This window comes from Equus asinus, chromosome 9 (genome assembly GCF_041296235.1).
Source record: "Equus asinus isolate D_3611 breed Donkey chromosome 9, EquAss-T2T_v2, whole genome shotgun sequence".
NCBI lineage: Eukaryota > Metazoa > Chordata > Mammalia > Perissodactyla > Equidae > Equus > Equus asinus.
In genome coordinates, this window is record NC_091798.1 from 88,942,358 (window position 1) to 88,956,711 (window position 14,354).

A 14,354-nucleotide genomic window follows, 5' to 3' on the forward strand; every position below is an offset into this window, starting at 1 on the left:
ATTAAACTTGAAAAGACAAAGAGGGCAAGGAAAAGTAGGAAGATAGGAATCATACCAGCAAGCAATATTCAGCAAACTTTTACCACACTATTCATAAAGAAAGGTACCATTTGCTTGCAATCCAGACCCAAACAACACACTTATTAGGAAAACTACTAATGGATATTTATTATTTTTGCCTATGGTATGTCATTCATTTTCATATCTGATCTTTCCTCTATTGGCAGTAAGTTCTGGCTCTAAAACATCCTAAATGAACTATAGAGATTCTCAAGCAATCCATATTCTTATGTTAGAAAATAATCTTTCTAAGGTAATGTGCATAGTGTCCTCAAGAAGAATTTTCTTCTTTTTTTTTGAGGAGATTAGCCCTGAGCTAACTACTGCCAGCCCTCCTCTTTTTTGCTGAGGAAGGCTGGCCCTGAGCTAACATCCGTGCCCATCTTCCTCTGCTTTATATGTGGGACGCCTGCCACAGCATGGTGTGCCAAGAGGGGCCATGTCCGCACCCAGGATCTGAACCGGCGAACCCCGGGCCGCAGAGAAGCGGAACGTGTGCACCTAACCGCTGCACCACCCGGCCGGCCCCTAGAAGGATTTTCTATATTTCCCTTTGTCATCAGAGTAGAAACAGGTTAAAAAAAAACAGCAATTGGTTAAGCAGCAGAATGACAACTACACTTAAGGTTCCCAACTATCTAACAGATCAACTTTGGGTTTATAGATATCAATTCAGTTAGCAATGTCTAAATAACTCCAACATTAAAAAAAAACGGAGGCTCCCCAAATAACTAAGTTGCAATACAGAGAAATAGGGTAGTGCATCTATTTAACAGTAGTCTTCAAAAGTCATCAGCAAAAACAAAGGAGTAAAAAAATCCCCTCCCCTGCCCATTACCTATAATTCTATCAATAATTTATAACTACCAAAAAATTATCATCTCTCAGAAGAAAAATTCTGCTCCACCCACACAATTCATAAAGCTGACACTCCTAAACTTGGGACTTCCCCTTATACTTCTAACAGATTTAATATTACATTAAAAGATGCAGGTAGGAATCCTAATTGTCTCTAAGACTAGGGGGAATAGCAGAGAAGGCTCAATTTATACTAAGAGTAAAAGCAAAAGGAATAGCAGGTATACCATCTCTGCCACCTTTTGTCTAACTTGTTAAGTGTAAAACTGGATTTAGACAACATTATTTAAAATTGTAAAATACAAATATTATTTTCTGGGAAATTAAACAAAAAGATCAAATGACAAGGAAAAAAAGTGGGTCATTGTTTAATAGCTTCTGCTCTGAAAGCTTCTTACTAATTTTTATTTCTAGCACCTAGCACAATAAGCATTCAATTTACACTGATGCTGAAATAGAAGAGTCATTTTCTTACCTGAAATTTAAAACTGTTTGAACCTCCTTTAAAATTTTATTTTGTTCAATAATTTAAAGAAAAAGGTCAGCAATTGTTACATTATAACTGAAGAGCTGTGAGACCTACTCTACTAAAATGCTAACTGACCTTGGACATCAACAATTTGGCCAGTCTTCTCTTAGTCCACTGTTCTTTTTCATGGTTGTATACAAAAAGGGCCATGTTCATTACTGAGGGAGAACTGAAGGAAACTCAAAACTTAAAAAAAAAAAAAAAAAAGACTCCAAAAGAAGCTACAAGTAAGTGGGAATTCCATTTGACCCTAAAAAATCCTCATTTTTGGTAACCAAACGCATTACAGAAAGATTCTCTGCTTTGAGAAAGATTTCATCAAAGAATTTTTTTTAAAAGGGAGCTCCCCCATTGCATTTACATATTTAAGAATAACATACGCTACTTCAGATAGGACGGGGGTGGGCAGAACTTAAGCTAACATATTAGAAAGCACATAAAGAGCAATCCAAAAACCAAAGGAAAAAAAGCAGCCTTAAAATTACAACCTAAATCCCTGGAAAAACAATTTAACTGGTACAATGTAACATCTATTTCTTAAAGAGCTTTTTTTTTTGGATTACCGATACTTTTCGCGGTCTGATTTTTTTTCATGTAGGAAAGACATCTTTATTACTCTTTAAGGTTATATATTATTTTGGGCTTCTAATAACCAAATGTGTAATGACTTTTCCTGAAAACACTTTCCACTTGAATTTAAATGCTGGTGTTTATATATCTTCCATTTCTCCTCAATGAATGCCAGGTTAAGAAAAATTTAATAGGCAATCCCTTGAGAAACATCTGAAAAGTCTCACTGTTTTTGCCCATACAACTGCCTACCAAAAACAGCAAAAACATCTTTTGTCAGAGTCCATCATTTTTCTGAGGCTGTGCCATAATATCCTACTTTACCTTCAAAATTTGAAATTTGGACAATTAAGCACTTTCTGGAATAAATTACATTGGCTAAACTTTTACTTGGTAACTTGGTACTCGTTTCTCCAAAACGATGTATGGCTTAAATGAAAGATGACTGTTTTCCATCTCCAGGCAAACAAAGAAATTTAAGTTGCATAATTTTCTAATATGAATTATTAGACCCTAGAAATAAATGTTGAGGAAGGTCTCAAAGAAAAAGATAACTGATATGGAGTACTTCAGTCAAGTTCTGCCTGAATAGAGAAAGAACTAAATGATATACTGAAGTTCTACCAAGCTTTCTTAACTGTATCCAGATTACCACTAACCTAGTGATGCATGCTGAAGACTAATCATTAAATTTCCTTTAAATTACATCTGACTTGAGTGAGATTTTTAACGTTTTGAAATCATTTTAAGTATTTAACACAAAGTAGAAGTACTATAATGAAGCAGTTACGAGCATGAGTTTTGGAGTCGGACCTAGGTTTGAAACTTTGCTCTTCTATCAGCTATATGAGTTTAACCAAGTTACCTAGCTTTCCAAAGGCTCAGTTTCTTCACCCATAATATAAGAAAAATAATAGTACTCTAAGGGTTGTTATAAGGATTAAATGACATAATGTATGTAAAGCAGAGCAGTAATAATTACTTAGTATATGCCAGGCATCATTATTATAACTGCACATTTATACAATAATGCAGTATGGTTACCTTTTGAAACTTTTTTTTTTTTTTGCTTTTTCTCCCCAAATTCCCCCAGTACATAGTTGTATATTTTAGTTGTGGGTTCTTCTAGTTGTGGCATGTGGGACACCACCTCAGCATGGCCTGATGAGCAATGCCATGTCCACGCCCAGGATCTGAACCTGCGAAACCCTGGGCTGCTGAAGCAGAGCGTGCGAACTTGGCCACAGGGCCGGCCCGCTTTCTGAAACTTTTAATGTATTGTTTCAAAATTAACTTAATTAGGATTTTGAAAATTTAAGTAATGTCAACTTTAAAACAATGGCTTTTGTCACTTAAAAAAAATAAATCTTGGGGCTGGCCCAATGGTGTAGTGGTTAAGTTTGGGGACTCTGCTTCAGTGGTCTGGGGTTCGCCAGTTCAGATCCCAGGTGCAGACCTATGCACCACCACTTATCAAGCTATGCTGTGGCAGGCGTCCCACATATAAAATAGAGGAATACAGGCACAGATGTTAGCTCAAGGCTAATCTTCCTCAAAAAAAAAAAATTAAAATTAAAATTAGGGGCTGGCCCTGTGGCCGAGTGGTTAAGTTCACGCACTCTGCTGCTGTGGCCCAGGTTTTGCTGGTTCTGATCCAGGGCACAGACATGGCACCGCTTGTCGGGCCATGCTCAGGCAGCGTCCCACATGTCACGACTGGAAGGACCCACAACTAAAATACACAACCATGTACTGGAGGGATTTGGGGAGAAAAAGAAAAAAGAAAACAAAATTAAAATTAACCTTCACCAAAACTTTCAAATTTTTCTTTTCAAAAGTATTCATTTAGAGCCTGTTTTACAAAACTAATTAAATCTTTCATCATATTGTTTGCATTTTAAAACTGAAAAAAGTTGCTATATGAATGTGTGTATATACACATATATATGTAAAATTTAACGTATTTTCAATGTACAACTGCACAAACTCTACATTCTCAGAATTCTTTATTTCATAACTATAAAAAAGTGGGCTATTTTCTTACATCTCTATTCTGTTAACATAAACGGCTTCCTGGAATATGAAGATACCATTAGGGAAGCAAACAAATATAAGTTGTCTTGATAAATCTACCTGGCATAATTCCAGGCAAATCTCATAATAATATGCTGGCATTAAAATAAAGATCTCTTCATAAGCTTAATCTGAGTTTATATATTTAAACTTTGTCAACTTCACTTCTTTAACTTAATAGTAAATACCATGCCCTCTATCATTTGTTTTTTAAGTCAGTAAGAATTAAGCAGCAATAATCAATATTCCTATACTATGATGTAGCTTTTGAAGATAAAGATACGCTCATAGTCTTTCATCCTTGTCTTTCATAATTTAATATCATAACTGAATTTAAATACTATACCAATTTTTAAAATATTTTCTAAGTTTTGAGAAGATATGAAAAAGACTAAAAAAAGCAAAATCTATTGAAATTTTATTCCAGTCCAAAATTATCTTATCTTTTTATTCTATTTTAACTATATTATTATATGTATTATATGTATAATATATGTTAATATATAATATATATATAAAAAACAAAATTTAAAAGAACGCTGTTCCCTTGTAAAGAACAAAGTTTTTTTGTTATTACTGTGCAGTTTGAAGCCATTCTCAAACTTATCTACATAACGCAAAATTCTGTCATATCTGCCTTTCTTAAGAAAGGTATAGGAACAATCAGACATACAGTCAGATATATACAAATCAAACGTAATAACAGAATTAGGTGAAATGATATGTTAGTGCATACTACTAACATTTTGCAATTCCTCAGGCAGCACAGTATAATGAAAAAACACCAGTTTCTGGATCTATAATTTGTGACCATACAGGCTTGGATCAATCATGTAACATGTACCTTTCTAAGACTTAGTTTCTTCACCTGTGAAACAAGGGTAACAACTTACAAGTTTGTTTAGGATTAAAGATATTGTGCATAAAATTTACAGTGTGCTGACATGAAGTATATACTAAATGACAGTCACTAGTAATAAAAAACAAGCTGACTGCTTGTCCCATCAGATGGACCACTGAAAAAGCACTCTACTGATCAGCTTACAGGTTTCAGATAAAACAAAAAACCCTGTTAAGAGGAACTAGTAAGTCCTTATCCACGTAAACATCAATCTTACAGTAAAGATAATGTGCTTGAAATATTTACAACAATGTAAACAGACTTGAAAGTAAATTAAGACATTCTCAAATCTAGGAGGTCTTGCTATTCATATTTTTTACAGCCTTGGGGTGGGGCTAGTATTAAATCTATTTTTCTGTTACAAGCATAGAAATAAGATTATTAGCAAAAGAGAGGTGGAGAGAATAGGGTCAGATGTAGTGTATGTGAAGAGAAGTCAGGACTCTGTCACGTGGGAAAGCCAGATAATTAGAAAAATGAAACCAAGAATTAAAAATAAGGCTCTTCAAACTAGAACATACTAATAAGAACCTGCGTATCTTATCATAAAAGCAATACCCCTGTCCTCAAGCATAGTGCATTCAACTGAAATTTCATCAATATTTTATATTAGCAAAAAGAGTTTCAAATAGCACAGGGTTTTAAGCGAGATTTCTGTAGAGGCATCTATTCAATAAACAATAATAGATTCTTTGAAGGATAAGTTTAAATATTAGATCCTTTGTATGCTGAAAAATATATGCAGCTCTTTCTACACTGAAACCTAGGTCTTAAAGAAAAATAAAGTTGGGACAACTAAACGAAATAGTAAATACCCAGAGATTATCTTTGACCTTTCAGTATGAGCTAAAGAATCAATACTTTATGGAGAGAAGAAATCATTCAAGAATAAGGCCCAAAAGTTCGAGTTACTTTTATTTCTATACTTTCTGATGCTTTCATTTTTCATAATGTTCAAGAAAGCATAAATACTGATCCCTAGCTATACTGGAAACTCATTATAATAGTTCCTTGTAATAGCAATAATTAGTTTTTAAAAGCAGGAAGGTAAGATATCCAGATTTCAAACAGTTCTTGTAAACGGCGTCTTCTAGTAGATTACCCACCACAAACTAGGAGGTCCCCACTCAGCAAAACTCTGACAATGAACCCTTTATCATCCAGCACTTGGCATGTGTGCATTATAATACTAAGTGATGTTCAAAAGCAAGAATATCAGTTCTTCTCAATTATCAAAGATTAAATGGCATTTAATTTAGGTTCCATGTCAAGTATATTATATTTTGTGTGACACATTTAAAATAAATAAGTTCTTTGAAAGTTGATCACTCAAGCTAGATAGCATGTTTTCCTTTATAATATGGCCACCTACTAAGTTTAGAAAATAGCTCCCCTTATAAGTTTATGAAACTAACCAGTAAAAATTAGGTGGTTTCAGCAGGTTGATCAAACAATATTCTAAACAAGTAGCTTAAATATTATTTCCAAATAAAACCAGAAACAAAGATGACTACAGAGAAAAACAGAAACGGTAAAACTATAAAACAAGGAAACAGAGAATTCTGGAAAAAAGAACACAAAAAACTGGAAAAGAAACAAAAGTATTCATATAAGTGTGAATATGTACATTACCTAGGTTTCTCTAAACTCAAAGTGAATACATACTAAACTTTTTCTAGTAGGCACACTTCATTTCTTGAATGTTTCCAATTAACTTTAGCAGGATTCTTAATATTATGTACACAAGGATAGTACACTAACATTACCTGGTTTGGTTTATTACTTGGTAAAATCAAAGGAAAGATAAAATTATTATCCAATTTGTTCAACTTCTTAATTTTTTTCCCGGCTTTCAAAGTATACATACATTGGGCTGAAAAACTTCTGAGTTACTAACTAAAGAAATGCTGTAAAACTATATTTACAAATAGCATGAAAACAAGTGGAATGAGTCCAAATGGGCCTTGACCAACTGAGTATATTTAATTAAGATTACTAACAATTATGAGCATCATGCAAAAAATTCCACCATTACCATAAAAGACCAAATTGTCTGCCAATAACCAAATAAAACACCAGTCTTCTGAAAAGTATATGAAACATTTTTATTCTTCTAGCGGCCAATGCCTCAGCCTATATAGAAAATGTTATCAAATACTTAGAAGGTAACTATTACTATTTTTATATTCACATTAATATTGCATATAATAGTTCCACATATACTTGCCATAATATGTATTATAATAATTTATAAGAAACACTTACTGGGTAAATTTTTTGGATGGATGGAAGGATGGGTTCAGGTAGGGCTATAAAAAAAAAAGTTTAAAGCTTCTGTGATTCACATAATTCATTTTACAAAGCAATAATTTGTCAGCTACACTCCAGGTATGAGACTATAAGGGTTTCTGCTCAACAGTTTTCATATATTTTGTGAAATTAATTCTGATCCCTAAAGATTTAAATTCAAAATATATCTAAGTTGACAATTTAAGATTTGCTAATAAGCTATATATATATCTACATATATATCTATATAAACCAATGTTCATTACATGGTTTTAGAATAATAGGGCATCAATAAACGGACACACATCATTTGGTCCAACATCAGACACACACAAAATAAGCAAGACAAGAACTGTTCTACAGATACTGAATGGACATTGTTAAGATGGATGTTACTATCAAAAAAAAATTTTTTTTTAAATACAGGCCAATGATACTACATCATGAAAGAACAACAGTTTATCATAACTGCCCTTTTATTATTTAATTTCTTCTAATAAACAATAACACCAAAATAGATTGTCTTAGGAAATTGATCTACTAGAAAAAACCCTGAAAAAACCTTCAACTTAATTAATTAATTTTACAAAGGAAAGCCTCAGCAAAATTAGAAATCTGAATTAGAAAATTTACACCAGTAAACTATAAAATAAATAAAATTTCATATAAAGAAATCACTATCTTCATATGCTACTGTATTTTTTAATTGTCTCTCTTCACCCTTTAATAGTTTTATCCAAATCCAACCTCAGTAAATGCATTAATAGTAATTTCACATAACTACAATGTAAATGGAAAGGCATGAAAGGCAAAGTGTCTAATATTCACTATATAAGAAATAATTAAAATATGATGTCTTGAGTATGATAAGATACAAATAATGCATTTTCAAGATTTCTTTAAGATTAAAGACCAAATACAGTACCGTATGATAAACTATGTATTTAAGAATTAGAAATAACGCATATAACTAAATAAACTCAGTAACAAACTTTAATTCACTTTTAATTTGCTATTTAGCACAAACTTTTAAAAAATGACTTCTGGAATACATTAATGTACATATAATCAAACATTATGACCAATTTACATGGTCTCCAATTATGACTATAAATGTATAAATTTCTACCATATAGTATTTAAATCTCCCTTCTGTATCATGCTTTATTCCCAAGTGGAAAATTTGAATAAAATGAAATTTCATGGTAGTCTAGAATGTTCACAGTATCTGACTATTAGGGGAAAAGCCTCACTCACTACTTACCAAAATCACTCTTAGGAAGTAAGGATACATATTTTTTTCTCCAGAGGTATTCAAAAGTTCAAAATCCTAGAAGCCCCTACAAACAAACTCAAGCCCCAGCCACTTTAATTCTAAAAGTCTCTGTATTTGTATAACATTTTAAAATGGCTTTCTAGTAATTTTTGTTACAATAGAAAAGCCAAATTAGAAAATCTTACTAGAAATTAGTTTACTCATGTAAAAACCTGAATTTCTTTGCCACTAAATACTCCTAGTAAAATAAAATCTCAATTTAAAAAAAGATGAAGAAAGGGTTGTACAGAATTAGGAAAAAAAAAACCTCTCATTCTTGAATCATAACTAGAACGCTAGAAGAGAAAAACAAATACTAACCACTGAGTTAGGGCCTTTCAACAGACAAGAAGCCTTTAGAACTCAGCTTTTGGGGGCAGGGATATCATTCAGTAAATCCCTTGTCTGACAACCTTAAAGATTTAAAAATACTGGTCATTACAGAAGCACTCAGTGTACTGTGGCAGTTATTCATTAACACTCTCCTGATAGTAACCTCAAAGCGTTCAGTAGTTTTTCAAATGTTTATGTTACTCCAAAGCAAAATACATTCTGGAAGACTCTGGCTGTATTCTATGTTGACTTCAAACTTGCGGACTTCAATCTTTTAAAAGAGCAGATCTTCAACAACACTAAGCAACCACTAATTTTGAAAATACAAAAACAATTTAAAAATGCCTAAGATAGTTCTGTACCTGGTAACACAGCAAACCATCCACGAATATTCATTCATATTATTAATTCTAACCAATTTATACTTTTGCCTGTATTATTAACTCTTAATCTTAGATTGCCATTAAAATCTCTTCTCAATGCCTTTTTCCCCTTGCTTTCATCAGTTACCTTTTCAAGCATATGTCATCTATTATTGACTGTTGAAGTTCATTCTAAAACATGCTTTAGTTAATCTTTTCAATCTTTCTACAGAGAACCTGTTTCCTTTCTCTGTTCATGGCAGAAAAGATATTAAGTCATTTATGAAGTTAAACAAAACTTAAAAGTCATCTGATCCAACTATTCCTGCCACAGATAAGAATATTAAGGCCAGAGAGGTGGAATAAATCACAAAACACTAGCTAACTATGGCAGAACTGGAACTGCTCAATACATCTTGCAGACACTTGCATAACAGAAAAAGCAACTACTTATTTCAATCTCTCTAATTTATTCTAAGCAGGAGTAGCTTAAATTTGCCAAAGTATAGGGTTACATTAGCTCTGGTGTTTGTTAAAGCTGACATCCTTTAACAAAGGCCTAGAAATGGTTGATGATAGTACCATTAATTACAAACCAACATCAGTAAACGGGACCACTTTGTCAAGAAAAAAATATGTTTAACAAAATCTAAAATAATTTTAACATAAGTTCACTACACTGGTAAAATACTAATGCTTGAATTTTCAACCTGCTTGCAAAACCACTTCGGGGCATCTGGGATTAAAGTACATTTTCTAAAGAAGACAATCAAATTAAAATTTCTAACATAAACCATAAGAACGGGGGTAGGGCACATACTATGGATGCTCAGGTATGGTAAACGCTTTAGTCAAATCTAATTTTTAAATCACAACTGAAACAAAGGAATGAATACACAGTAGGTGGTGGTACATGAGTACCTGTCATATTATTCTTTATATTTTATAAGAAATATTTCAATCTATTCAATTTTTAATAAAAGTGAACTGTAATCCACAAGGGGACAGAGTTCACTAAAAAAGCATCAAAAGTAACATGTTTCAGACTGAACTAAAAAACTGGACAAAAAATGATTAGAGAGATAGAAAGTAGTATTTAAAACAGTCAACATCATATGTTTCAAATGTTTTGAGAAAGGCAAATCAATCATCAAACTAGTGTATATCCAAGACTAGTCAGCAATAAAAATACATGTATTAAAATTAGCTTGAAATTTTTTAACAACAAAGAGGAAGATTATCTAACCTTTCTGATGACCGAGTCATAAAACTTTGGCCCGTTTAATTATATGTCTCTTTCACTAACTCAAAAAAATTTATCTGATTCTATAGTTCAAATAAAAATATACTCTCATTTAACATACATTATAAAACATCTACAAGCACAGTAATATATAAAGAAAACAAATCCTGGTGTACATAAATAACCCCTGATAAATTTTTGGCACACACCTTTTCAATATTTGTATACAAATTAACACATATACAAACTCAAATATAATTATCTTTTTTTTTTTAACAGTTAAGTACCATTTATTGATCATTTTAGGTGCTAGGAACTTTTTTTTTTTTTTCAGGAAGATTAGCCCTGAGCTAACTACTGCCAATCCTCCTCCCTTTACTGAGGAAGACCAGCCCCGAGTCAACATCCATGCCCATCTTCCTCCACTTTGTATGTGGGATGCCCACCACAGCATGGTGTGCTAAGCGGTGTCATGTTCCCACCCAGGATCCGAACCAGCAAACCCTGGCCCACCGAGAAGCAGAACATGCGAACTTAACCGCTGCACCACCAGGCCAGCCCCATAATTATCATTTTTTAAATAAAACTGGTATCACGTTATATATGACAATATCATGAATATTTTCTTAAATCATAAATATCCTGAAAACGTGATTTTTAGTGGCTGTGTAAATTTCACAGCAGGACATATTATAATTAGTTTAATTATTCTCCCATTCTTAAAAACTTAAGATTATTTCTAATCTTTTATTATTTCAATAAACTCCATGAAAAAGCCATATATATAAATCCATATATGCATCCCTGATAATTACCTTAGGATAAATTCTTAGAAATGGAATCATAAACTCAAAGGGTACGAATATAAATATTACAACACTGCTTTCTAAACTGTGGAAATATCATTAACCAGAACAGATCAGACCTAGACATCCTGGTAAATGGTCTTCCATTACATTAACCTCAAGACTTCCACCCAATCTCCACGTCAGCTCACAGGGAATAAAAGCTTCTTTGACCAACAAGAAAATCATTTAATTCCTGTCTCAAGTGAAAAACATAAAACATGATGGATGGTGCTTGAGTTTATTTTTATAGGCCTTCTGAACATTCATGTGCCTCAAGATAATGGTCCACAATACAGTGGTAAAAGTTCTTTGAATACAAAAGTGAATATAGAAAACTGTCAAAAGAATAAAACAGTGAAACTTCTTTATAATGTTTTTCAGGGAATAACATTTCTAAAACATTTGTTCAAAGCAAAAAAATAAGAAATATGGTTTTATGGGCTTTACAAAGAACTTTTTAAAACAACGCTACTTGAAGGGAGGGACAACAGGGAAGACACCATAATGAAGTTTAACTGCATTTCCATTTAAAACATTGGGGAAAACCTGTAATACTTACTTTGTAAATAGTGCAAAACCATCAATACAAGACTATAGCTGCTTAAAGTACCACGACTGGCATCATTTATCTCATGGTGACTCGCCCACTTCTTAATCACCAGTACTAACGGACGAACTCGATTTTCAACTGAAAGTAAAATTAAAACTTAAAAATGGTAAGAAGATATTACAGTTTCTTTGAAAGTTCACATCATTTCCCAATTCCACGCCAACAAAAAGAACATTGCTTCCCTGTGTATTAAATACTGTGTTCACCATAAATGTGCCTTACTTCTAAAACGTACTTTAGTTACCTTCTAAAAATTATATATTATTAAACTTCATTTTATTGACCTACAACTCTGATAGTATATGATGCTAGTGCAGCAATATAGTACGCATATAATAAAACGGACATTATACATAAACACAAGAAAAGAGATGTCACTATTTACTACAAACATCTTTAAAAAGAATAAAAGATAAACAGAGAAGCTGATAATTATTTAGAAACAAACAAAAAACTTACGGTATGCATAAGCTCTCAGAAGGAATGTGTTTCTTATTCCAACAATATTGTTTACATTCAAGTCAAACTCCACACAACTATTAAAAAAAAACAAATTTTTAACTCAAGTACAAATTAAACAATTTCCCAATAACTAAATTAATATCCATCCATCCAATGATGCAAAAATAGTATGGGCTAAAGGCCAAGGACTTGCAAATGAGGCGCTAAAGAAGTAAGAATGAATATATACTCAGTATACCATTTTAATATGATGTAGTCTGTATTAGAAATATAAAATAGGATTACTGTTAAAGATCTGTAATGTACTGCTAAGGCTCCACTTATCCTGACCAAAAGAAATTTTAAAATTCTGCAATCCTTTCCAGATAAAATAATGTGACCAAAACCATTTCTGGGCAAGTTAACCCACTAAGTTATATATTCTCACCTAATGTGGAATTATAGCATCATTTGCTTTAAAACACTAGGAATAAAAAGCCAAATAAAGCACAGGTGAAAAAACAAAAGCTGTCTATGTATTATATTCCCTCCCAAAAGGTTGGAAAATTATAATATCATGCCAAATATAGCCACTGATATCTGGGAAGAACTACACCAAACACATAACCGATAGTTCTTTGAAAGCAAAGATACCATGCAATTCACAATTTAGAAAATAGGACAATAACAATCGGATCTATAAAGAATGGCTAAACTCAAAATAAAAGGAAAGATTACTTAATGTATAAGTAATGGACCCAAATACTATCAGGTCCAACTTCTGAACAATGAGTTTTTCTATGAAAAGACTGCCTAAAATAAAAACAACAAATTTCCTTTCTACAGCTTTTACTTATAAAATTTGAAATTTACCATTCAGATTTTCTTGTTTTGGGGAAAGAAATTCTATAATCTTCCAATTATCCATTCACATTGATAAAAATGGACAGTGGCAGGGGCCAGCCCCGTGGCCAAGTGATTAAGTTTGCACACTGCGCTTTAGCGGCCCAAGGTTTCACCCATTCGAACCCTGGGCATGGACATGGCACCGCTCATCAGGCCATGCTGAGGCGGTGTCCCACATAGCATAACCAGAGGCACTAACAACTAGAATATAAAACTACCTACTGGGGGGCTTTGGGGAGAAGAAGAAAAAAAAAAGATTGGCAACAGTTGTTAGCTCAGGTGCCAATATCTAAAAAAAAAAAAAAAGATAGTGGCATTAACACTTCAGATATCATATGACTTTGGCTTTGAGAAACTTATGGTAACAATGGAGTTATATTCTTTCTTTTTTTTTTAATGTGTGCTTTTTGGTGAGGAAGATTGGCCCTGAGCTAACATCTGTTGCCAGTCTTCCTCTTTTTTTTCTTTTTATCTCCTCAAACCCCCAGTACATAGTTGCATATCCTAGTTGTAGGTCATTCTAGCTCTTCAATGTGGGATTCTGCCACAGCATGGCTTAATGAGCAGTGTGTTGGTCCACACCCAGGATTCAAACCAGCAAACCCCAGGCCACCAAAGCGGAGTATGCAAATTTAACCACTCGGCCACAGGACTGGCCCCCTGGAGTTATAATCTTTAATTTTGTTTGTGCAAGTCTTATCGCGGAAACCGGTTTGCACTTCCTCTATATAACTCAACAGAACAGAAAAAACACTTGGATGAAAACTAGTCTGCAATTAAAAATGTTTCCAAAAATATGAATTCAGAGCTTTAAAGATATCCACAGTACTTGCTTCAAATTCTACTTTCAGAAATACTAAAGTAATCCTTAATATGGAAAAAATTTTATGCACAAAATGCTTATTCTAATAGAGGAATGGGTAAGTTAATGACTATATACTCACTCAATGAAATACTGTCAAGCCATTAAAAATGAAGCCAGAAAATATTCAATGATGTAAGTATTCACAATATAT

General features: G+C 32.9%; 1 protein-coding gene across 5 annotated transcripts in view; it reads right to left on the reverse strand.

Annotated features, from left to right (window-relative positions):
- TENT2 (terminal nucleotidyltransferase 2) overlaps window positions 1-14,354 on the reverse strand; it is a 61,580-nt gene that overhangs the window by 14,624 nt on the left and 32,602 nt on the right. For all 5 annotated transcript variants that reach the window (XM_014857009.3, XM_070517879.1, XM_070517880.1 and 2 more), the window contains 3 exons: window positions 12,451-12,527; window positions 11,941-12,069; window positions 7,257-7,300 (listed from right to left, as the gene is read on the reverse strand). In XM_014857009.3, the coding sequence (XP_014712495.1) occupies window positions 7,257-7,300; window positions 11,941-12,069; window positions 12,451-12,527 (250 nt within the window). The remainder of the gene's footprint in view (window positions 1-7,256; window positions 7,301-11,940; window positions 12,070-12,450; window positions 12,528-14,354) is intronic.